General features: G+C 38.9%; 1 protein-coding gene across 1 annotated transcript in view; it reads right to left on the reverse strand.

Moving 5' to 3' along the window:
- CNTNAP2 (contactin associated protein 2) overlaps positions 1-23,900 on the reverse strand; it is a gene marked incomplete at both ends in the record, with an annotated part of 1,150,499 nt that overhangs the window by 350,219 nt on the left and 776,380 nt on the right. The window contains one exon of the mRNA XM_084306678.1: positions 4,885-5,004. Within this exon, the coding sequence (XP_084162804.1) occupies positions 4,885-5,004 (120 nt within the window). The remainder of the gene's footprint in view (positions 1-4,884; positions 5,005-23,900) is intronic.

Below are 23,900 nucleotides of genomic sequence, written 5' to 3' on the forward strand. Positions count from 1 at the left end.
TCACTATAAGGGCATTGAGGTTCTGGCACATGCCCAAAGAAGGACAACAAAGCTGGTGAAGGGTCTAGAGAGCAAGTCTTCTGAGGAGCAGCTGAGGGAGCTGGGGTTGTTTAGTTTGGAGAAAAAAAAAAAAAAATGCTCAGGGGAGACCTTATTGTACTTTACAATTACCTTAAAGGAGGTTGTAGTGAGGTGGGGATTGGGCTCTTCTTCTTTGCATCAAGATGAGGGTAAACAGCCTCTAGTTGTACTGGGGAAAGTTTAGGTCGGATATTAGGAGAAATTTCTTTATTGAAAGGGTTGTAAATTATTGGAACAGGCTGCCCAGAGAAGTGGTTGAGTCAGCATCCCTGGAGGTCTTCAAGCAACATATAGTAACAGAACTGAGTAGCATGGGTTAATGGTGAACTTGTCAGTGCTACATGAAAGGTTGGACTAGATGATCTTAGAGGTCTTTTCCAATCTGAATGATTCTATGACTCTATAAAATATGTGAATCACTGTGGTGGTTTCACTTTGATGGGCAGCTAAAGTCAACCTCAACTGCTCTCTCACTCCCTCTCCTCAGAGGAACAGGAGAAGAAAATGAGATTAAATGGTGGGGGGGTTGGAACTAGAACCACCTATGGCAGGGGGTTTGGAGGTCCCTTCTAACCCAGGCCATTATTCTATGATTCTATAATGCAATATCTGTGATACAGTACCCTCAAGAGCTAAAGATCCAATTTCTAAATATAAAATTTTAGTGACTTTTCAAGTTATTGCCTCTTCCCTTAAAGTTTATACATAAGTGAGGGTGCAGCTTAGTCTGTAACATTTTCCACTAGCAGAATTATCTGCAGTACATGTGAAAGTAGTATGTAATCATTAAATCATCTTGTTTTTGAAAAGATGATTACTTGCTTTGGTAATAACCCCAATCTTCTTGTGAACTTGTTTTTTCCTAGGAGCAAAACTATCAAGTTACTTTTTATGTTACCTTTTTGGTCATTAAGGACTTCTTAGGTGCCAGTTCCACCTGAATGAAGGATATTTGAAGTGTGTATAAGCATCTTGAGTAGTAATTTAATATAAAGGTGCTTGTTTAATAGATTGGGTTCATGGGAACATTTAGATTTGACTCTTGTACTAGAGAGAGAAATTCAGTTAAAGACGTCTCTATTAAAATGAAATATCACTATCATGTCAGATGCGGAAATACATTTTATATTTAGTATACTCCATATGCTATTCATTACAGCTAGATCTGTAGGTTATTCATTTCACCTTCCCCCAAAAACAAAACAAAACAAAACGGAATTCAGTTAGTTTAGGTTCCTTTTCAAATATAGTGCTAGTAATGCCAGAAGCCTGCACAGTTTTCATGCTAAAACAATCTGATAATTCAGCTTTTATGCTAATATGCTATATTGCCTTTTGTTCTATGACAAGATATGTGTCATTGCTATGGAATTCTACAGAAATATGTTATTTATGAACAGTAAAGCCTTCAAATAACTTGATTCTGCCTCTTCTGTCCCTCATACATATATTACCAAAAATGCTCTCTATCAGTTCAGATCAAGGTTTAGATTGTGAATTTTCATATAAGAATGGAGCTCATCTCCCCACCTTCAATGTTTAAGATGATAATTAAAAGAAAATAAAAGCTGTAATAGATGCAATAAACAGTATGTGTATAGGTGATGTGCTATGAATAGTGCTTTGCAAAGCTATCCAAGAATGATTGTCAGTAGCTTTCTGGTTTTAAAAGTGGAGATTAAAATTTCTTCCTATCAATTTTCACATATTTCTTGCAGTCATTTGCATTTTAATGAATAAATAGTTCTATTAGGTTATTATTTTTAAAATGTAAGTAATGAGTTACATGAATTTTAGCACAATATGTGTTTATATTGTAGTAAAGAACTGCTGATGAGAGCAATTCTGTTAAAATGTAAAATTATTTTTACACAGCATGCATGGTATACAAATGCATTAGAACTAAATCTCCTACAATATCCTCTCACTGGCTCTGAAAAGTTCACAGAAACTCTGGAACTGTTTGTACACAAGGAACATTAGGAAAATGAAACTGTTACTTTTAATTTTCTTATCTGCTTTTTTGCAGTTTTGGACACACTACTAAGACATTCTACTGTATGTTTATTTCTAAAATAAATGAGCAATGCTGTATTTTTTTCATGCGTGACACCACTAATGCACTGTATTTTCACTTTACAAAGTTACCCTTGAAGAGTACCCAAAAGCTATATAGCTAGTGCTGAACACAGCAGTTATTCTGAATAGCAGAAATTGCTATAATATATCAGGAATTCTTGGCACTGTTCCTTGCGGTGTCTGTCTGATTAGTTACTGATACAGTTTAAGGTGCTAGTTATGATTTAAAAAGCCATAAATGGGTCAGGATCCACTTATTTGAAAGACTGCCTTTACACCTGTGTCTCTCAGTACAAATTGGCTGACCTCTCTCCAGTCCAAGAACTTGCGGACTTACTGCAAACCCAGAGCTTAGATCAGGCTCCTTTTTTCTACATATGCATTTATTATTCAAACACATAAATTTGTGTTTGAATAATATGAATATGAAAGAATAGTATTCTCTGGTCCTCCAAAAAGCTGTCTACCTACAAGCTTTTGTTGGGTCTGTTGCATGCGCTGTGCATGCTTCAAACCCGCCAGAGAGGCAGAGTTACTCTTACTGTTTCAACTTGTAATAGTACCTTCATGTTCAAGCTGCTGCTGATGAAGTCTGAGGAATCACACATATGCCATACTTACAATGCAAATAATTCAAACCCAAACTTATTATGCTGACAGTTGGAGAGAGTCAGGGGATACATCTGCTGTATCAACTGCCCAATATTTCACATCAGAAAGAAGAGCTGAGACAATTGTCATGTATTAATAGATTAAATAAATACTGAACTCCTGGAACAAAACAATGCCCCATTTTCATTTTTCACTATCATATTTTTCTGCCTCAACATGGCAATGCAGGTGACTGAGACAGGATATCTGTGAGAATGCCCTGATGGGATATTATCCAAGCAAAACCAGTGTTAAAGGCAGAAAAATTAAAATTCCACACAACAAAACCAAAATTTCTGAGACCATATACATCACTTCATTAAATTACTTGAAGGTAATTAAGATAAGTCATTCTAGTACCAGTTAAAAAAATGACAAAGAGTCACACAACTGATTTTTCTTGTAAATAAACTTTATTCGCTTCCTATGGTGGTAGATGGGGGAAAGTCAATAATACCTGGATAGACAAAAATAATCTGACATGTTGAGAAAGTTGCCTTTGGACCACAGACATTACTGAAATAGTTTTCAACAAATACAGAACCACTGGATGAGAGGATCATAGAATATCCCATGTTTGAAATGGACTTTCAAGTCCTTCAATGATCATCATGGACCTTCAAGATCCTTCAAGGATCATCAAGTCCAACTCCTAGCTACACATAGAACCACACAAAAATATACTATACGTCTGAGAGTGCTGTCCAAAGACATCTTGAATTTAGCAGTCTCGGTGCTGTGACCACTTCCTCAGGGAGCCTGTCTCAGTCCCTGACCACCCTCTTGGTGAATAACTTTTCCCTAACACCCAGCCTGACCCCAAGCTGTCCCAGCTCCATGCTGCTCCCCTCAGGTCCTATCACTGGTCACCAGAGAGTAGAGCTCCCTCCACTCCCCATTGTGAGGAAGTGGCAGGCTGCCATGAGGCCTTCCCTCAGTCTCCTCTTTCTCTAGGATGAAAAAAGCAAGTCTTCTCCTCTAGACCTTTCACTGTCTTTGGTGCCATCCTTTGAGCACTCTCTAATAGTTCAACAATAATAAGTTATTATTAGTTCAACAATAATAAGAACAATAATATTGTTCATAGATTGCAGTGCCCAAAACTTCACACAGTACTTGAGGTGAGGCAGCACCAGCGCAGAGCAGGACAATCCCCTCAGTGGGCTAGCAGTGCCATGCGTGATGCACCCCAGGGTGTGGTTGGCCCTTTTGGCTACCAGATTAAGCTCATATTCAAGTCGTCATCTACCAGAACCCCCAGATCTATTTCCAATGAAATGCTCTCCAGTCTCTCATCACCCAGTCTGTACATATATCCAGGGTTGCCTCATCTCAAGTGCAGAATCTGGCACTTGCTCATTAAGTTTCATGTCCTCAGTGATTGCCCAGACCTCTAATTTGTCAGGTCCTCTGTGGAAGTCCTCTCCACCCTCAACAGAGTCAACAGCTCCTCCTAACTTAGTGTTATCTGCAAATTTACTTTGTATGCATTTGAGGCCTGCATCCAGATTATTTATAAATATATCAAAGAGCACTGGCCCCGGGGAAAATGGAGCCCAGGGGAACCCTGGTAGTGACTGTCCACCAGCCTGATGTAATCCCATTTACCAGAACCCTTTGAGCCTATTGTTCACCCATCGTATTATGTATTTATCTAGCTGTGTGCTAGACATTTTGTCCAGAATAATGCTGTGAGAAACAGTATCAAAAGCTTTGTTGAAATCCAAAAAAAGATTACAAAAATATGCTGATACACAACAGTTTTGGTAAATAGCTATACATATATATATACACACATATATGTGTGTATATATATATATATATAATGCACCACTGATGATACAAAGGCCTGTTAAAGTTAATTAACAGCTCTAATTTAAAAAGCTTATAAAATGGATTAGTTACTGCTTTCCTCAGAATATACTGCATGGTGACTACAGTTGTCCCCTCTCCTGAAAAGCTCTCAACAATTATTTCTCTTTTGCCAAAAAATATGAATTATGAAATTCCCCTTTTTCCCAGTTATATTAAAAAAAAAAAAAAAAAAAGAATTAGCAAATATAATGCAGTTACCTGTCATATTGCAGTAAACTTTCAAAGGTCCCAGTGCCCCACTGCCATCTGGATCTATCCAGTAGTAATTTGAAGTTTTGCCCAAGTGTTTGTATGCTTCACAAGAGAGTTCATAAATAGCTGGAATAAAATAAAATACAACAATAAGTATCTTCAAATCCTGGAGCAGAAAAAAATCCATAATAACAGTAAATTGACCTTATTTGTATAAAGAACTATACCTTTGACATTAAAATAATGTCAATAACTTTCATAGAAAATATTTCCAAAAAATACAGAAGTGATTAAAAACTTAAGGCTTATTTATTTATTTATTTATTAATTTATTTATTTTTCCCTCTACACATAAGAAAAAGTCAGAATAGGGAGAGAATTCCAACAACTTGGGGGAAAGTGTTGGAGGGGAGGAACAACCAAAGATTTTTCGAGAGTAACTTAAAACCTTTTTTTGAAAATACCTTGGTTTAGAACTTTGTTTATACAGTGTTTTTTTTTTTTTTTTTTAAGTGTTTTCGTGTTGTTGTTGTTTAAGTTGTATATTACAAAAGAAGATTTCTATTGATACAACATACTTTTCCCTTTAGTTTTCTTTAAAGATATACATCAAAAAGGTTTTGATTTTTTTTTTTCAGTAAATATTAGATTTTTTGGGGTATTATTGTAACTCAGAATAAAATAGTTTCAAAATCGTGAAATTTCTCACTACACATAATACATGTCTCTATACAGCTCTGCAATTACATTACTACATATCTACATAACTATGACCCAGCAAGGTCTAAAATTTCTTCATGTTTACTGGAAGAAGTTTAGCCAACTTAGCAGAGGTTTTTTCTTATTTTTCCTTGACCTCTGTATACCACTTTTTATTTCACCTCATAAAACTGCTTGTCAGGTTGTGTTATGAAGATAACACACAATGCTCAGATATCAGAATATATCAAGCATTGTTGAGATGCTTTTCTAATAATGCCCAGGTTTTCCTTGTAATACATGACTATTTTGATGTGCAGTATCTATAAACAAACAACAACAGTCACTTTATGCACAGAAAATTTATATATTTAAAAGTTATACAAATATTAATATTTTAAATGCAAATTCAGACAAAAAAATGACTACTTTTTTTTTTTTTTTGTAAGTCTTCTCTCTTGTGCGAGGACCAAATGTTACAAGTTTTTTTGTTTGAAATTAATCAATCAGCTGATAAAATAAATGAAATGTTTGTTTAACCACTTCATAACCACTCTACAATTTAATCTATTCGTTGGCAATTCTTACAGCTGATCTGAAAACACCAGCTGTATTTCAAATGTCCAAAAGGATGAGCTGTTTTGTTGGGTGCTGATTTTAAGTGGGTGACTGATCACATACATATATGTGCACACAAACATTTAAAGACCTCCAAACAACTATCAAGATGCAGGAAGGACAGTGGAGCTGAAAAGAAATCTTCAATTTTGATGGGGCATAAATGCAAAGCAAAAGATTATTATACAGGCATAAAGAAAATCTCTTTGTTGATGCTATAAGAAAAATAATTTTCTGGAAGACTTTACTTGTTCATTGCAGGGTCTAAATTCAATTTAATATAAGTAGACATTGTAATTAAATTGTGAAATATTCCAAGACATTTCCCCTCCTTGCTCCCCAAACTAAAATCAACAGATTATTTCATTATCAAGGAGATACTCTGCCTGTTTGCAGACATTTTATACAGATTTTCAGTTACAAGATATTAAGTAATTCATAATGTTTATTTTTTCTCCAGAAATGTATCTTTAACTCTCAACACATTATCTCAGTGTAACCACAAAATAGCATCTCTGTTAATGTAGTTGTGACATTGTGTCACAAATTTTAATAGATCAATTCAAGGTCAAGCAAAGAAGATTACAAATACTCTTTATGATTTTCTGGAAATTTGGGGACTTTTTTCATTTTTAAACTGTTTCAGAAAACTAAAGGAGCTTTGTAGTATCCAAATCTATATGTAAATCCACATGACATTTTTCTCCAACTTAGCTCCTTTCAAGAAGATAAGTCAGTCTTTGAGCAGAGATGCTAGAAAGAAAAAAAAAAAAAAAAAAAAAAAAAAAAGAAGTTAAAGTAAAATAGAGAAGACAAAGCTAACAAGTTATACTGTTCATTTATCCAATGACATGGAATAGTTTACAGAAAATTAAAGATTCAGTCCCCTGCTTTCTATTCTTCTGGAATGGGAGAACTAAGTGTTTGGTAGTTATTTAACAGCACAAAAAGGATAAATTTCTGTAAGTCAGCATTTGTTAAGCATCAACCAAATGTTGAACACCAAACAATGGAAATGAAGATAGTTCTTGAAATAAAGACAATGCATTGGAATATTCTGAATAAATTCAATTTGTGGAAAAATATTTTTATGAGGGTGTGATGGGATTTTGGCAGTTTTTATTCTGATGTAGATGTATACCTCAAGACCTTGAAAATGTATTATCAGGAATAAATAAAAATGAAAAGACAGATCTTGAATTAAGAAGCAGTAATGTACAAATCATGTAACAGGAATTCGGGAATAAAATGAAAGGATAAGTGAAGTTAGTATACTGACAGAATAATTCGTAATTGAGATTCAATAGGAAACAATCATGTTCTGGTATATGGAAACATTTGATGAAAGAAAAAGACCTTTATGTTGAATTCAGATGTCTACTGGTAGTCACTAATATAAACAGCAGAACAGAAGTGGAAAGCCTTAGGAAGATTAGGCTTTGAAGGGAAGCAGGGTAAGGCATGATACCAAGAACTCAGAGAAGTAGAAGACAGGATGCCACAGGATCATATCATGATTCAGTCCTTCCTTTTATGGCATTTGAAATGGTGCAGAAAGATTAGTCAAACGTGTAAGGGTGAAAAGGTAAAAACAGAAGTTCTAAGAAACCCAAAGAAAACGTATAACAGATGAAAGGACAAGTATTTAACAAGTCATTGCTTTGGAAGACAACAAGTTAATTAAATCCCATATGAAAATGAAAACAAAATACAGCAAGGAAGAGACCATGGCACAATCAAAGCATTAATGAAGAAAACAATTAAGAGATCCAGGAAAGACAAGTCAGCAAAATTCAAGACTTGGATATAACATATAGATGTACATATGCAAATAAGGAGAAATGCCTGCAGGAACAGGAACAGGAAAAGGTTTTTACTGAGGATTTCTTCTGGGAGATAGGGGAAAAAAAACAAAAAACAAAACAAACAAAAAAAAAAAAAAAACAAAAACAAAAACAAACAAACAAACAAACAAAAAAAACAGAAAGACACATAGCAACAGATTTTTGGAAGTAGGAGTAAAATAGCAAAAATGTGAATTTGCTTTCTTGGCAGCTTGTCCAAATACACAATATATACTCTTAATGGAATTCAGAACATTATTAAACATCAAAATCTTTCAAGATGAAGATAAAACTCACTACATCTGCATTTCTGGCCAGATAAGCAACTTCTAACGTAATACATCCAAGTATTAAATCAAAAGAAGGTTAATAATATTCTTTCTGATAAGAAGAGCGAAAAACAAACAAACAAACAAAAACAAACAACTACACACACAACAACAAATCAAACAAACCAAAAACCAACCAACCAGCCATCCACAACAAAACAAAAAGAACACACTCTATAAATGACTTTCTCTATCAACTTGACATTCTTTCATATCACATCAAAAACTGTCAATGAGAAAAAAGTGATGAAAACCTGGTCAGGACAGAACAGTGATCTGAGTTCTGATTTAAACTTCATTTAAACTCTTGGTGTAAAACACCAAGCTTCTTTAACTGTAGTAGCCTAAGCAGAAATCTAGTCATTTTAATCAGTTGACAAAAATAACTACAATGCATTTTGTAATTCACTATTGACTAAGCTAGCATCCATAACAGTGGGCTTTAGCACATATTGATGTATGAAGTTTTTCTTTTTACAAAAGTTAGGCTAGGGAAGCAGAGTAAGGGAGAACAACTTAGGAGTAAATCAAAAACTAACACAGATATCTACATCATTTTCATTGTTTTATATACTCATGGGTTCTCTTCTCCCAAAAGAACTGCTTATCTGAACCCTAAAAGGGAGGTAGTGATCAAGGAAAACATTTCTTTCTTAGTTTTAGGATCCTATATTTTAAATATCTGGGGAAAAGTTCAGACAACAAGTTTACCTAATAGTGTTTTTTTCTAGCTCCAGATTGTTTGCCAAAATTTGGAAGCAGTCATCTCTTAGATTTAAATGTCTGTTTATTCATTGAGGGAAATGTGGTCTTAATCCTGTTTTACTTTCTGACTGGAGTGAAGATCAAGAGTTATCCCATGCAGCTTACACAGCTGCTGGTTATTTCTAGAATGCAGAATAACTGAAATACAGAAAAGATTTAAGAACTCTTGTCACTTTACATGCTGTTCCCACAGAGTTTCAGTAGCACCTTGGTGAACTAAAGTTTCTGTAACACTATGTAAAAAGCAGTTTTCATTTAGGGCTAACAAATATCTTCCTTTTATAAGTACAAAGCTCATTATAAATACGAGACCTAGCTTGTTAGTCTGCACTATGTAACATAATGAATGTGTTGAAATGCATTTTGTTTCTGTCGGTGAACATGGCTGCGGCAGGGGATAAACTCCCCTGAACTTCTGCTAATGCAAGAGTAAATCTCCTTAGCTTTATGAGGGTGTAAGAAAGGAGTAGATTCACAGGAAATGATAGAATTAAATGAATATAAAAGTGACAAAAGTAGGAAGTACATCAGATCCACAAAGTCCTTCTACTCCTCTCCATTAATTTCAACTTCCCAGAAATATATTGAAAGCTAAATAGAATTATAAGGTGCTTGGATTTAGGTCACCCAAGTTGGTTTCAGCTCCTGAGCTCCTTTAAAGGGCTTAAAAGCACAAGAAAGGGGAAGAAAAAACAAAATTACTCAATAAATAGTTTTACACTGAATGGCATACCTGCAATTTTAGAAATTAACATTAATTGCAAAATCTTTCTGACTCTACATCTCTAGAGTTTTACAGCTATTTTTTATTATACTGTGAAGTTTTAGATCATTTTTCCAGGAATGAAATACCAGCAAAAATGGACAAGGAAAGTAATCTTTGCAAAATACTGAGATTATGCCTGACCACATAAAGATATTGCTATGTTTCAGCAGTGTTCATAGAAATAGATGTTTTACACATTTTAAGTACCTATTAATTATTTTTAATTAGAACATTGAAAATTCCCCAAATACCCCAGTTATAAATACCTAAATACTATTAACCTCATATATCCTTAACTTCTATTTTTTTTTTTAAAGGCATGCTTTCATCAAATTATAGTACACTTCAAAATTACTGTCTTTTGACTGGCCAAAGACAAAGCCATTGCACTCATGTTTCTGGAACGTGGGAGATTAAACCAAGAGATAAAACCAAGAGCAAGAAGAATTTCTCAGCCTTAATTAGGTTTAAGGCTGAGAAACAAACAAAACCAAGCAATTTCAGTCCTAAAGGCAAGCCCAGCCCCTGGCATCTCCACATACCTTCAGTGTGAAATTAATATTTGACATTTTTTTTCCTCTTTTTTCCTAGAACACAGCCATTGAAGGGGCCCTTGGTTTGCTCTTGCAGTTGGTCAGTTCAGACATGAATTACAAGAGCTCAAAACCATACCATCCTTGTACTGTGGCCATGTGAGATTAGTAAGAACCTATTACACATAGCACAGCTATCTTACTCACGGAAGTTCAAATGCAAGATAACTTAACCTTATCTTAATCCTGGTTTAGTTCTGCCATTATTAACATAATTAGATAATTATTACATTGTTATACAAGATGTTCCAGGAAAAGGTTGTTGAGTTGGATCCAAATTATTTTTGAAGGAAAAAAAAAAAATAAAAAAAAGAGAAGAGGAGAAAGAGTGGAATCATTTTGTTGATCATATTTAGTGTTAACAGCAGAATCATATGACTGAGATGAACCTTAAAGACAATCTAAACCACCTTGGTCCCAAAAAGCTTTAACATCTATTTTCCTGACAGAATGATTAAAAATAAACAAACAAAACAAAACCAACCAACCAACCAAAAAACAGTCATCAAGTTCAACAAAGAAAAGCACAGAGTTCTGCACCTGGGGAGGTTCCCCCCTCCTCCCCCCAGAAGGCAGCTAGCTAAGTACTACACAGCTGCTGGCATCCACAGGTGGGATGGAGGAGAGAATCAGAGAACTAAAGGCACAATAACTCGTGGTTCAAAATAAAGACACTTTACTAGGTAAAGCTAAAGCTGTACATGCAAGCAAAGCAAAATAGTGAATTCATTCACTACTTCCCATCGGCAGGCAGGTGTTCAGCCACTTGCGGGAAAGCAGGGCTCATCATGCTTAACAGATTCTTGGGAAGACAAACGCCATCACTCCAAACATCACCCCTTTCTCCTTCTTTAACCAAGTTTTTACTGCTGAGCTTGACATTATAAGGCATAAGATATCTCTTTGGTCAGTTTGAGTCACTTGTCCCAGCTGTGTCCCCTCCCAGCTCCTTGTGCGTCCCCAGCCTCCTACCTGGCCGGGCAGCATGAGAAGCTGAAAAATCCTTGGCTCTGTGTAAGCACTACTCTGCAACAACTAAAAACATTGGTGTGTTATCACAATTACTTTCATCAAAAATCCAAAATACAGCGTTGTGTGAGCTTCTATGAAGAAAATTAACTCTAGCCTAGCCAAGAAAATGACAGGAAGAACAATCCCAGGCACCAGGACATGCTGGGGTCCACCCAGGTAGAAAGCAGCTCTGCAGAAAAGGACCTAGGAAGCCTGGTGGACACCAAGTCTGACATAAGTCAGTACTGTGCCTTTGCTGCTAAGAAGGCTAATAGTATCCTTGGCTGTATTAGGCAAAGTATCATCAGCAGGTTAAGAGACGTGATCCTTCTGCTCCACTTGGCATCAGGGAGGCCACACCTGGAATACTGTGTCCAGTTCTGGACCCTCAGGACAAGAGAGACATGAAGTCCTGGAAAGAGTCAAATGGAGGGGTCACAAAGGTGATGAAGGGACTAGAGCACCTCTCCTGTGAGGAAAGGCTGAGAGAGCTGGGACTATTCAGCCTGGAAAAGAGAAGGCTCAGGGGGGATCTTATCTATGTGTATAAACACCTGAGGAGAGAGCACAAAGAAGACAGAGCCAGACTCTTTTCAGTTGTGCCCAGTTATAGGACAAGAGGCAGCAGGTACAAAATGAAAAACAGGAGGAATAACTTCTTTGTAGTGTGAGTGACTGAGCACTAGCATTAGCCCTGAAAGGTTGTGTTATCTGTAGGTTTGTGCTGGTGTTCCTTGCCAAAAAAATAATTAAAAAAAAAAAATCACACATAGAATACACATGAAGGTCTTTTAATTAAATAGTTCATTACATAATTCTGCAGAATTAGGTGCTTGGCAATCTTTCACAAAGCAAGCACACCTCTCACTTGAATCACCATTATTTATACACAGCTATCTTGTGAAACTATCTCTGACTACTTTTGATTGGTTATTTTAGCTTGCATAACTTATCTCTGTTGAGCTTGGTCCGTCAGAGGACCAGCAAGGAGGGGAACACCAATCCCACAAGTCCATACATTTGCATTTTTGATTTTTTTTTTTTTTAAATATGTTAACAACCCTTAAAGAGCAAATGGTTACCATGGCTCAGCCTGGAATCTTCCTTCAGCTGTTTTCCTCCTTTTTGTTTTCTAGCTTTCATCTCTTATCTCCCTTGCTTCTGCTAGCTCAAGGCTACCAGTTTCCTGGTTCTCTTCAAGGTTTCCCTGTTCTTTTAAGCATAAGACTAGAATTTCCCCCCTTTGAGACTACAAAACTCACTTTAAGGTTTCATAGTTCTCACCACATAGTTCTTGTCCATTTCTGCTAATTTTAAGAAGTACTCCAAATTATCCATATCTCATTTTGCTAGCTTTACTTGGTTAGGTTTGCTGAACCAAGCACTATACAAATTTAGACAACTAGGCATGTATTGCAAAACACAACTACATATGACTTTTGTAACTACAATTAATATGATGACTAAAAACAGTTCTTATAATCCAAAGTCTAGCAACCATGACCACAAACAGGAAAAAGACGGTGGACTATTAATGGTTGCATCCTGAGACACTTGGTGAAATAAATAGATGCTTGCCTGATTCTGTTGATATCTGTCAGTCATTTGCTTCTTCTCATTTACATGGAGTCTCCCTCCTTGGAGACCTTCAAAAGCCACCTGGACATGGTCCTGGGTAACCTACTGTAGGTATCCCTACTTGAGTAGTGGGGTTGGACCACATGACCTCCAGAGGTCCCTTCCAACCTTAACCATTTTGTGACTCTGTGAAGGTAAACCTACAGATAGAATTATGGTGCTTATGGCTGGACCAGTGTACTTTTCTGGCCATTGCTGCATTGGTTGTCACATGGCAAAAATTTTCCATCCTTCATGACTGAGCACAAGCTTTTTTCCTGCTGCCATTGATCTAAGCTTCATCTTTCTTAAAGCTCTGAAGTTATGGATTGCTGCTTTCCCAGCTGCTGTACATGCCTTACACTCTCCCTTCCCCTCCTACTGTGAGATAATGAACTTGTAAAGGATTCTCATTATTAGTGCAATATTCAAATATGCCCCGTAGAAATGGAAAAGAAATTAAAACACAGAGAAAAAAAATAATAAGATGTGCGGAAATTTGCCAAATTTGTGTCAAGTTGACTTTAGGCTCATTTTTGCCAGTGATAAACAAGACAATTACCATTGTGATAACCAAGGGAGGAAAGTAGACAGTAGGATAAGAAAGAGCATGATTTTATTTGCCACTGGGATAATAAAGAACTCTGTTGCCATGAGGGTGAAAACTGCAATATGAGTTACCACAAAGTTGTTCTACCCAGGAATTTGCTATAAATATAGAAGAAAAAAAAATCCCTTTATAGCAAACAAATAGGTGTTTCTGTTTCTCTGTTGTTGGCTCTTACATTCCTTTGGGGAGGGTGGAGGGAAGAAAAATGAATTTAGAAACAAATACCTGATCAAAAATGGATTTTTTAACAAACCTAGCAGTGATTTAAAATTAGAAGCCATAAATTTGGCAATTAGCACCATTGTAACAATGTCAGCCTTCAGACAACTCAAGAAAGAAGTATAATTAGACACCAGTTTTTAACAAGGTACTTTGGAGAATGACATCATTCAAGAACAGACAAACACATTTTTTTAAAACCACATTCTGATATGGTTTTCTGTGACTGAAATAAACACTGTTCAGGATATAAACGTTCGAAACTGAAAATGGCAAGTCATGCTAAGCTCCACATAAAGGCATGGATTCATTTTAAATGTGGATGGTTTGGCATATTTGTGTAGCTGTAAACCATAACCAGGCACTGCATCTGGTGGGGGAAGACTGACAAAGAAACTATTGGATATTCAAAGTACTTGTGCTGGTTTTACATTGGTTCCAGCCACAGGAAGCTTCAGGGATGCTGAGTTTGAGTCTTCTCCAGCTGGAGTCAACAGGAGAACAACCAATATCAACCCAGTCTTCCATGTAAAAGGTTTCAAGATTGGCATAAAATCTAAACTTGAAAAATCCATACCCTGAAGAAAGGGTGTGATTTCTGCTCCCACTCCCACTTACTTTGTATTGACTAGGCAATAGAAAAGACAAGAGGAGACAAGGTGCAAGCCTGAATTCACAATTTCCCAGCTGTGTAAAATGAACACCTGATTACAATATGAAGTGTAGTGAAATACACAAATGAAAATCTTAGCAAATTATATGAGGGCCAAAAGTAGGGGAGATGTAAATTTAGGTAAAAGTTATGTAAATATATGGAATAATATTTTAACACAAGATGTCTATGAGCAGTTACAAACAGTAAAACTACATTTTTTTCCCCACCACGTTCATACCAGTTCTTTCCTGCCTTGGATAACAAGGTGTTTGGTCTATCTTAAGTCCTGAACTTCATTATCAATGTTAAATAATGCCCAACTGTACAAAGACACTTTCTCTTTACAGAGCGTGAAGAGATTATAATGTCAGGTTTTATTATGAATACTAATTCCAAAATGCATTATTCCCATGATAATTTAAGGAGCCTTAATAGTTACTTTTATAGGCCTTGACAGTTGTATTTGTCACTGTTTCCTGATCCTCTCCCAAGCCTCACCACCCCTGTTCCCCAAATAATTTTGTCACTGTAACAGTCACAACCTGCAATCCCATGAAGGAAAATGTGGTACCTTGCTTGACCATACTTAGTACAACTTTCACTGGCATAAAACCTATTCAAATTATCAAAAAAGATATTACTGGTCAAATAAAATAAGCATTATTAAAGCCTTACACCAAAAACATATATGAAAAAACAAAAAAAAATATATACACACACCAACAATAAAAATTAAATTACCTATAAAACAATGGCTGTACATACAGATTTACAGACACCTAAACAAACGTTTTCTGGAGAAACTGAGCACTTGTTTCAGCAAACAGAAAAGAACTAAGACATTATGAAAACAAATGCTCATATCAGCATTTACATTATCTCAATGAAAACATCCTCTATCAACATGACACCAATTTAGAACCAATGCATCATCTTTGTCATTTCCATAAATCACTGAGCAACTCACAACACCAACAGAATTCAACATTTTTAACTGCCAAAAAAATGTCAGCAGAAACATCTGCTCCATGTCTCTTTTTTCATATTTTTCTCTCTACTACTTTCAAGTGGGAATGATTGTGTCCTGGCAACTTACTGGAAATCATTTTCACATCTCATTCACATAATGGATGAGCTGTGAAATTAGTAACATAGATTGGAGGTTGCACTGGTTGGCATGCACTCTCTTTCACTGCTGTTTAAATAGCAGCAATTCAGAGTATGCATTTAGACTGTTTACTGAGGGGATGGAATCATAGAAAAGTGTACCAAAAGCTCATCTGCACACCTACAGATGACTTCAGACATGCAATTGCAGCAGAGGAACCCAAATAATCCTCTGCACATCTGCTCCCAGGCCCATCACAGGAGCCACCAGCTCAAAGATCCATCTGTACAATCCCAAAGGAGCACAGGGACACATTGGCTGGCAGCAACCCAAATTGAGGACTACAGAGGAATGAATGTCCTGTATGGGGTCCTCCTTGCAGTTGTCTCAGCAGAACCATCAGCCCCAGTGTCCAGGTGTGACACCCATCACCATGAGTCACTGGGAGCAGCTCTCCCATCAACATTCTGGACTAAGGGGGCTGATGTCTAGGGGTAGGATACATTATAGGATGCAGGGGAAGAGCACTTTAGGATCATAGAGGACATACAGGATGTTCAGAGAAAGAATCAAAGGCAAGAAATAGGAGGGGGTTAGGGGACCTGGAGAAGGAAAAAGCACGAGAAAAAGAGGGAAAAGTATAAATAGTTAGCTGGTCAGTACACTTTTCTGGTTTTGCTCTGCACATGAACAGCACAGTCTGTCCTGCCTTCTTATCAAATTCCCTTCTAAATTTTTCCTGGTTGAGGGGCTCTCTATTCTGGATGCATGTGTGTATGTGGGGTGTGAGTGCCAACATCTAAGTCAGACCACAGGTTGGAGGGCCCCTGTGTCTATGGTGACAGACACAGGACCAATACAGGTGTGTGATGTCTAAAGAAGATTGAGCCAGACTAGCTAGCAACCAGGTGAAAGTGGCTTGGGAGCAAGGGAGGATTAGTGGGTTTTTAAGGGCTAGCTTTGTGTGTGAGAGTGCCTAGGTATCTCTGTGAGTGAGTGCATAGGGAGCAGAGGTGTCAGCTACAGGGACCTGGAAAGTCCTGGCCAGCCGTGTGTGTGTGTGCATGCCATGGTCTGCACCAGCAACTGGAGTTGGACTACCACCTCAAGTGTTGTATGTCCTGGTGTCAGCAGCTGGGGAGATTGGGATCCAGCACCAACCAATGGGCACACCATGTCTCTGAGCACAGATGCTGGAGAGATCTGACCTGTACTTAAGTATATATACTCCTTCCAGGAGGACCTCCAACCTACTCAGTTATGTATGTATGTTGTGTATATGGGTGCCTGTTGGGCACACACACACACAAAGCCTGTCTTTAGGCTTGCTATTGGTTGGACCTCAGGACATTGAGCTGCAGCAGCCTTGCCTCTTTTGGGTTGTTTGATCTGGCATGACATGTTTTCTTCTAACAGAAAGCATTGAATAGTGAATACATGTCAAATGTCATGCAAGGTCAAAGTACACAACTTAACTCCTGCAATCATTTACTGTTGCAGTTAAACTTCCTACAGATTCCTGCATCTCAGCTACAGTGATGTTAAACACATCTTTTTCTGTTATTAGTAACATGTTGCCTGATAAGTAGTTCAAGTGATTAGAACCTGGGTGAAGCTCTCAACTTCTGTCCAATACAGCTTTTTAATCTGCAGAATATATTTGATGACTGTCATCTAAGCTGCTGGAAAAAGGCAAATACAGAGAGTGGGTGAAAAGAAAAATAATGTGAGCAGATGATTAGAAAAGAAAAAATAGAAGAAACAAACAAACTACTGAGGTTGATAGGCAAGCACAAAGAAATTCAGAAACATGGAAATGAAGAAAACAAAAATAGATTTGAAAGGAGCCTAGTTAAGAAATTCAAAAAGATTTAACAAGCCAGTGCAGCTCAGTTAGACTGAGCATGCATCTCAGAAATGCAGTAATTTCTGCATTGTCTTCAAGTAGCAGTCCCAGATATAGCTTCAAATAAAACAAAAGCAGTGAGAAACTGCATTACATTTTCCTCTAGGTTTCAGAGCATCTATTAATTCTTTCTGAATATAAAACCATATTGAAAACATACCAAACAAAATAGAACCACAGTCACAAGAAAAAATAATTAAAAGCTTTTTAAACAAGTGATCAGATGATTAATTCATCCATATTCCCTAACGTAAAAGCTTCAAAAGCTTAAAAATTTGCAAGATGAGATTCTAAGAAAGACTCTACGGTTGCAGTAAAACAAAAGTAGTGGTGTTAGATGAGCTGTACAACTAAGACTTTTACTGAGGGAAAACAAAACAAAACAAACAAACAAACAAACAAACAAACAAAACACATCACAAACAAAACAGTTCTGTTGCACCAGGGGAGTTTTAGGTTGGATGTTAGGAAGAACTTCTTAACCGAAAGGGTTGTTAGGCATTGGAACGGGCTGCCCAGGGAAGTGGTGGAGTCACCATCCCTGGAGGTCTTTAAAAGACGTTTAGATGTAGAGCTTAGCGATTTAGCTTAGCGATTTAGTGGAGGACTGTTAGTGTTAGGTCAGAGGTTGGACTCAATGATCTTGAGGTCTCTTCCAACCTAGAAATTCTGTAATGCTGTGATTCTGTGATCAACACATTTAAGTACTTCTAATACTATAAACAAAAACAGTTTTTACTAATCAGTAGCATCTCCACATTTCAGTAAAGTAAACAGACCTACAGAATTCACTAGGCTTAAATAAAATATTTGAGGAGTTCCTGTGTTTTCAACCTGTCATTACTTCTGCCAAAAGTCTTGTCTAACCAAGATAATCATAGCTGTCTAAGCGAAGGTGAAATTTCATAGCAACAGTTATGAAATATAACTGATATCTAACACCTACTTCTGCTAATAGATATTGGTCCTACATTTTTGCCTGCATTGTCATCCATTTAAATTATGAAGGAGCATAAAACTCAGAAAAAAAAAAAAAAAAAAAAAAAGAGAGCGAGCGAGTAAAAGAGAAACATCACAGCTCTTCAGCTCCTGCCTGCAGGTGACAAGGGTCAATGTGGATAATACAGAAGCTTGAGTATACTGGAATATGAATATGATGGTTGAGAAAGGTAGCATCCATAAACAAGAACCAAGCTGTATCAAAAAATACCTTCTACATTATACACTGTGGAAAGAGAATTGGCGTAAGAGGATTGACAATAATTTTTTTCTACGGCTACTTACTACTAAAGCCACACAGATACTACTGTAATCTAAATCTTGTCCTTTTAATTATAAAGGCATATTATATTGCACAAAACACAAGTAAATATTTGTCCTTAATCAAAAATGCCTGCTTACCCCACAGGAATCACATAAAACACTGTTCTAAAGCAATCAAAGTAGAAGGAAACTGAGATACCATGGTTTGTTACTGTTCACATGAATTTCTGTATTTTGTCCTTTCCTTTGCTGTCCATTTTCTTCCACAAGTGCAAAACTTTATTCTTGGGTTCAGCTTGTGACAAAAGATTCCTGACTCTTTCAGGGTTGCCAGCCAGGCCCAACACGAGACAAGAAGCCTTAGTATTATCAAAAGAGGTGAGGTCTTCTGATAAGTTGAGGCAATTGGCTCCAGGGCAGATGCATTCTGCAGCGGAGTTGGGGACTGCAGCGTGCAGGGCAGTCCCTACATGGAGGCCCCTCGAGGCAGCCACCAGGACCCAGCAGCCCTCACGAGGCCCGGCTGTCAAGGCTTGAGCAGAGCCAGACACAGTCGCCCTCTGTTGTACAAAGGCAACCCCTGGGGAGCATGAGCAACCAGGACATGGTGTGGCAGTCAGGGTGGCAGTGCATGCAGGCAGAGAGTAAGGTGGATCATTTTGTATTCTAGTAGCAACAGAGGAAGAGCCTTCTGCTACAACAGAAATGGTGTCCACCCACTGAGCCTGCCAGGCTAGGGATGAAACCCAGACAGGGGGGCCACAACATCTCCGGTTGGATGCCTACACCCAAAGAGACTTCCCGAGGATCTCTCTCTTGAGGTGAGAGGAACTCACCAGGCAATGTAGCATCCAGGAATCTGAGCAGGAGATTGACAAATAGTATTATGTGCTGACATGGTTTGAGCAACAGCCCTGCCTTAAGTCCTGGCAAGGGGAAGATAAACAAGCTTGCAGCCCTGAACCAACATCTGTGAAAGACTCACATGACACGGGAGAATAGATCCTTGTCTCTGCTTGGAGCTGGAGGAGGAGTCTCCCCCTTCCCCTAAGTGCCTCAGCACAATAAAGACAATGTTCTAGCAGGAGGGAAGGACTCCAGAAGAACTAGTAAAAACCTCAGAAAGGACATTCACACAAATTGGCTCAGTCTCCCAAGTGCATCGGAATTGTTGCCACAAAAAAGGCATGAAGAGTGTCAGTCACTGCAGACTCCTCTCTGGGAGGCATTGAGGTTCCTGTTTGACCCATGGACAATCTCTCCAGAGAGGTTTGCTGCCTGCCTGGGGCCCACATTTACGGTATCACAAAGAGGCTACCAAGTCTGGTAGGTCACAAAGACTACCACCCCTTCCAGCTTTTTCACATAGGATCAAATGATGCTGCCACAAGGAGATTCCAAAATATCAAAAAGGACTTTATGTCCCTCAAAAAGATACTGAAGGGATCAGGAGCACAAGTCATATTTTCCTCTGTCCTCCCAGTTGGTGACTGGGATCCAAGAAGAAGGAGATGAACGGACCAAATGAATGATTGGCTGTGAGGCTGGTGATGTGCTCAAGGTTTGGGGTTCTATGGTCTTGGATGCACTTTTGAGAAACCAGGCATGCTGACACTGAATGAAGTGCAGCTGACCAGGTGGGGCAAGAGCGTTCTGGACAGTAAGCTATCTGGGCTTGTAACAACAGGTTTAAACTGGATGCAGCGAGTGAAGGGGATGTACCTCTAAGTGAAGAAAGCAAACCTGAGAACACTGTCACTCTAAGAAACAACAGGGAAATACTTGTGTGCTGTCCAAAAGTAATAAGGAAGGGTTCTTCTGGAAATGTGATGCCCAGCCAAAGTGCCTCTACACCAATGCATGCACGATGGGAAACAAGCAGGAGGAGTTGGAAACCATGATGCAATTAGACAAATATGACCTGACTGCTATCATGGAAATGTGGTGGGATGGATCACACAACTGGAACACTGGAATAAAGGGCTACAAACTCTTCAGAAGAGAAAGACAGGAAAGGAGGGGAGAGAATGTTCCCCTCTACATTAGGGAAGGGATTGATTGCAAAGAAATACCTCTGAGAAACAGCTACAGACAGATTGAGAGCTTGTGGTTGAAAGGACCACACCAATAAAGGACATCTTGTAGTCAGGGTACACTACAGGCTGCCCGATCAAGGGAAGCCTGTGAATGAAGCATTCTTGCTTAAAGTACAAGAAGCGTCACTCTCACACTCATCCTGATGGGGGACTTCAACCATGTGGATGTCTGCTGGGAAAACTACACAGCAGGCTGTGAGCAATACCAGAGTTTCCTAGAGTACGTTCAGGATGACTTCGTGGTCCAGGTATTGGGTAAACGAGCCAAAGGAGAAGCGTTACTGGACCTGTTTCACATTGATGCAGATGAACTTATTAAAGAGGTTAAGATGGGAGGCAGTCTGGTCTGAAGCAACTATGCCCTGGCTGATGTTTTTGTTCTCAAGGAATATGGGCTTGGAAAAGAGCAAAGTCGAGATGCTGAACTTTAGAAGAGCAATCTTACAACTATTTAAAGAATGAGTGGATGAGATACCCTAGGAAACCATCATTAGGGACAGAGGAACTGATCAGAGCTGGCAACTCTTTAAGGACACTTAGAGGGCAAGAACTCTCCATCCCCATGTATAAGAAATCAAGCAGGGAAGGCAGGAAACCAGCATGGCAAAGCAAGGACCTGCTGGTCAAACTGAGGCATGAGAACAAAATGCACAGGCAGTGGAAGAAAGGACATCTGGTCTGTGAAAAGTACAGGGATGCCATCCAGACATGCAGAGACGGGATAAGGAAAGCCAACGCACTGATGGAACTGTGTTTGGTAAGGGATGCAAAAAAATAACAAGAGGGGATTCTGTAGGTACTTTGGCTGAAAAAGAAAAGCCAAGGAGGCCATATCCCCTCTGATAAATGAGAAGGGAGAACTGGTAACAGACATGGAGAAGGTTAAGGTACTCAATAGCTTCTTTGACTCAGTCTTCACTGCCAGTCAGGCTTCCCATGTTTCTCAAGTCCCTGAACCTCTGGGCAGGGGTTGGGGAAGTAAAGTCCCTTCCACTGTAAGCAAAGAGCGTGTTCAAGACCACCTGATTAAACTGAACAGGCACAAGCCCATGGGGCCTGATGACATGCATCCCAGGTCCTGAGGGGAATAGCTGATGGAATTGCCAAGACTCTCTCCATCGTATTTGAAAAGTTCTAGCAGTCAGATGAAGTCCCTGGTGACTGGAAAAAGGGAAACATCACTCCCATTTTACAAAAGGGTAGAAAGGAAAACACAGGGAACTACAGACCAGTGAGCCTCCCCTCTGTGCCTGGGAAAGTCATGGAAGAGATCTTCCTGGAAGAAATGTCTAGGTAGATGCAAGACAAGGAAGTGATCTGGGACAGCTAGCATGGCTTCACCAAGGGCAAATTTTGCCAATCTGGTAGCCTTCTATGAGTGAGCAACTGAATCAGTTGAGAAGGGAAGACCAACCAACGTCATCTACCTGGACTTCTGTAAGGCATTTGACAAGGTCCCACATGACACGCTTATCTCTAAATTGGAGAGAGATGGATTTGAAGGGTGGGCAATTTAGTGCATAAGAAGTTGTCTTGAAGGTCACACCCAGAGAGTGGTAGAGGCTGGTGATGAGTGGTGTCCCTCAGGGGTCTGTCCTCAGACCAGTACTGTTTATATCTCTATCAATGAAATAGACAGTGAGATTGAGTACACCCTCAGCAAGTTTTCAAATGACACCAAACTGAGTGGTGCAGCTGATACAAGAGAAGGAAGTGATGCCATCCAAACGGACCTGGACAAACTGGAGAAATGGGCCCATGTGAACCTAATGAGGTTCAACAAGTGAAAGGTGCTGCGCCTGGGTTGGGGCAATTCCAGATAAGAGTACAGATGGAGAAGAACTCATTGAGAGCAGCTCTGCAGAGAAGGACTTGGGGGTTCTGATAGATGAAAAGCTCAACATGAGTCAACAGTGCATGCTTGCAGCCCAGAAAGCCAACTGCATCCAGGGCTGCATCAACAGTGGAGTGGCCAGCAGGTGGAGCGAGGTGATTGTCCCCCTCTGCTCTGCCTTTGTGAAACCCCACTTGGAGTGCTGCATCCAGGTCTGGGGCCCCCAGCACAAGAAGGATGCAGAGCTATTAGAGCAGGTGCAGAGGAGGGCTACGAAGATGATCAGAGGGCTGGAGCACTTCTCCTATGAAGAAAGGATGAGAGAACTGTGAAAGTTCAGCCTAAAGAAGAGAAGGCTCTGGTGTGACCGCATAGTTGCTCTTCAGTACTTAAAATGGGTTTATAAGAAAAATGGGGAGCGACTTTGTGCTCAGATAATGACAGCACAAGGGGAAATTGTTTTAAACTGGAAGAGTGGAGATTTAGATTAGAGGTTAGGAGAAAGTTCTTCACTCAGAGGGTAGTGAGGCACTGGAACTGGTTTCCCAGAGAGGCTGTGGATGCCCCATCCCTGAAGGTGCTCAAGACCAGGCTGGATTAGGTCCTGGGAAATGTGATCTAGTAGGTGGCGTCCCTGCCTATGGCAGGGGGATTGGAACTAGATGATCCTAAAGGTTCTTTCCAACCTGAGCCTGAGAAACCTGAGAAGAAAAAAAAAAAAAAAAAGAAAGAAAAAAAAAAAGCATTTTTTTTTCTATTGCTTTCATGCACAAAACATAACCACATCCCAAGAAAAACACACTTTTTCCCCTGAACAAAAACTACCCATCAAAGAGTCAGCTCAAATATATTCATGACATCTGACATAGTAAGTCTGCTTAGAACCTGGGTTCTACCCTCAGTAGCCCATTCCAGAAGGGGTGCTCAGCTGCTTCTTCTCCACCCCAGGAAGAGCCTGAGGTGGTCTATATCATTTTCCATTTTCAAGGCTATATTCCAGCATGGATGGGTGTCTCCTCTTAAAGCAACCTTCAAAATTCTCAGAGACTTTGAGGTGACTAACCTCTTATACCCTCAGTCTTATACCTG

The sequence above is a fragment of the Netta rufina genome (assembly GCF_964035555.1).
Source record: "Netta rufina genome assembly, chromosome: 2".
NCBI classification, from domain to species: Eukaryota; Metazoa; Chordata; class Aves; order Anseriformes; family Anatidae; genus Netta; species Netta rufina.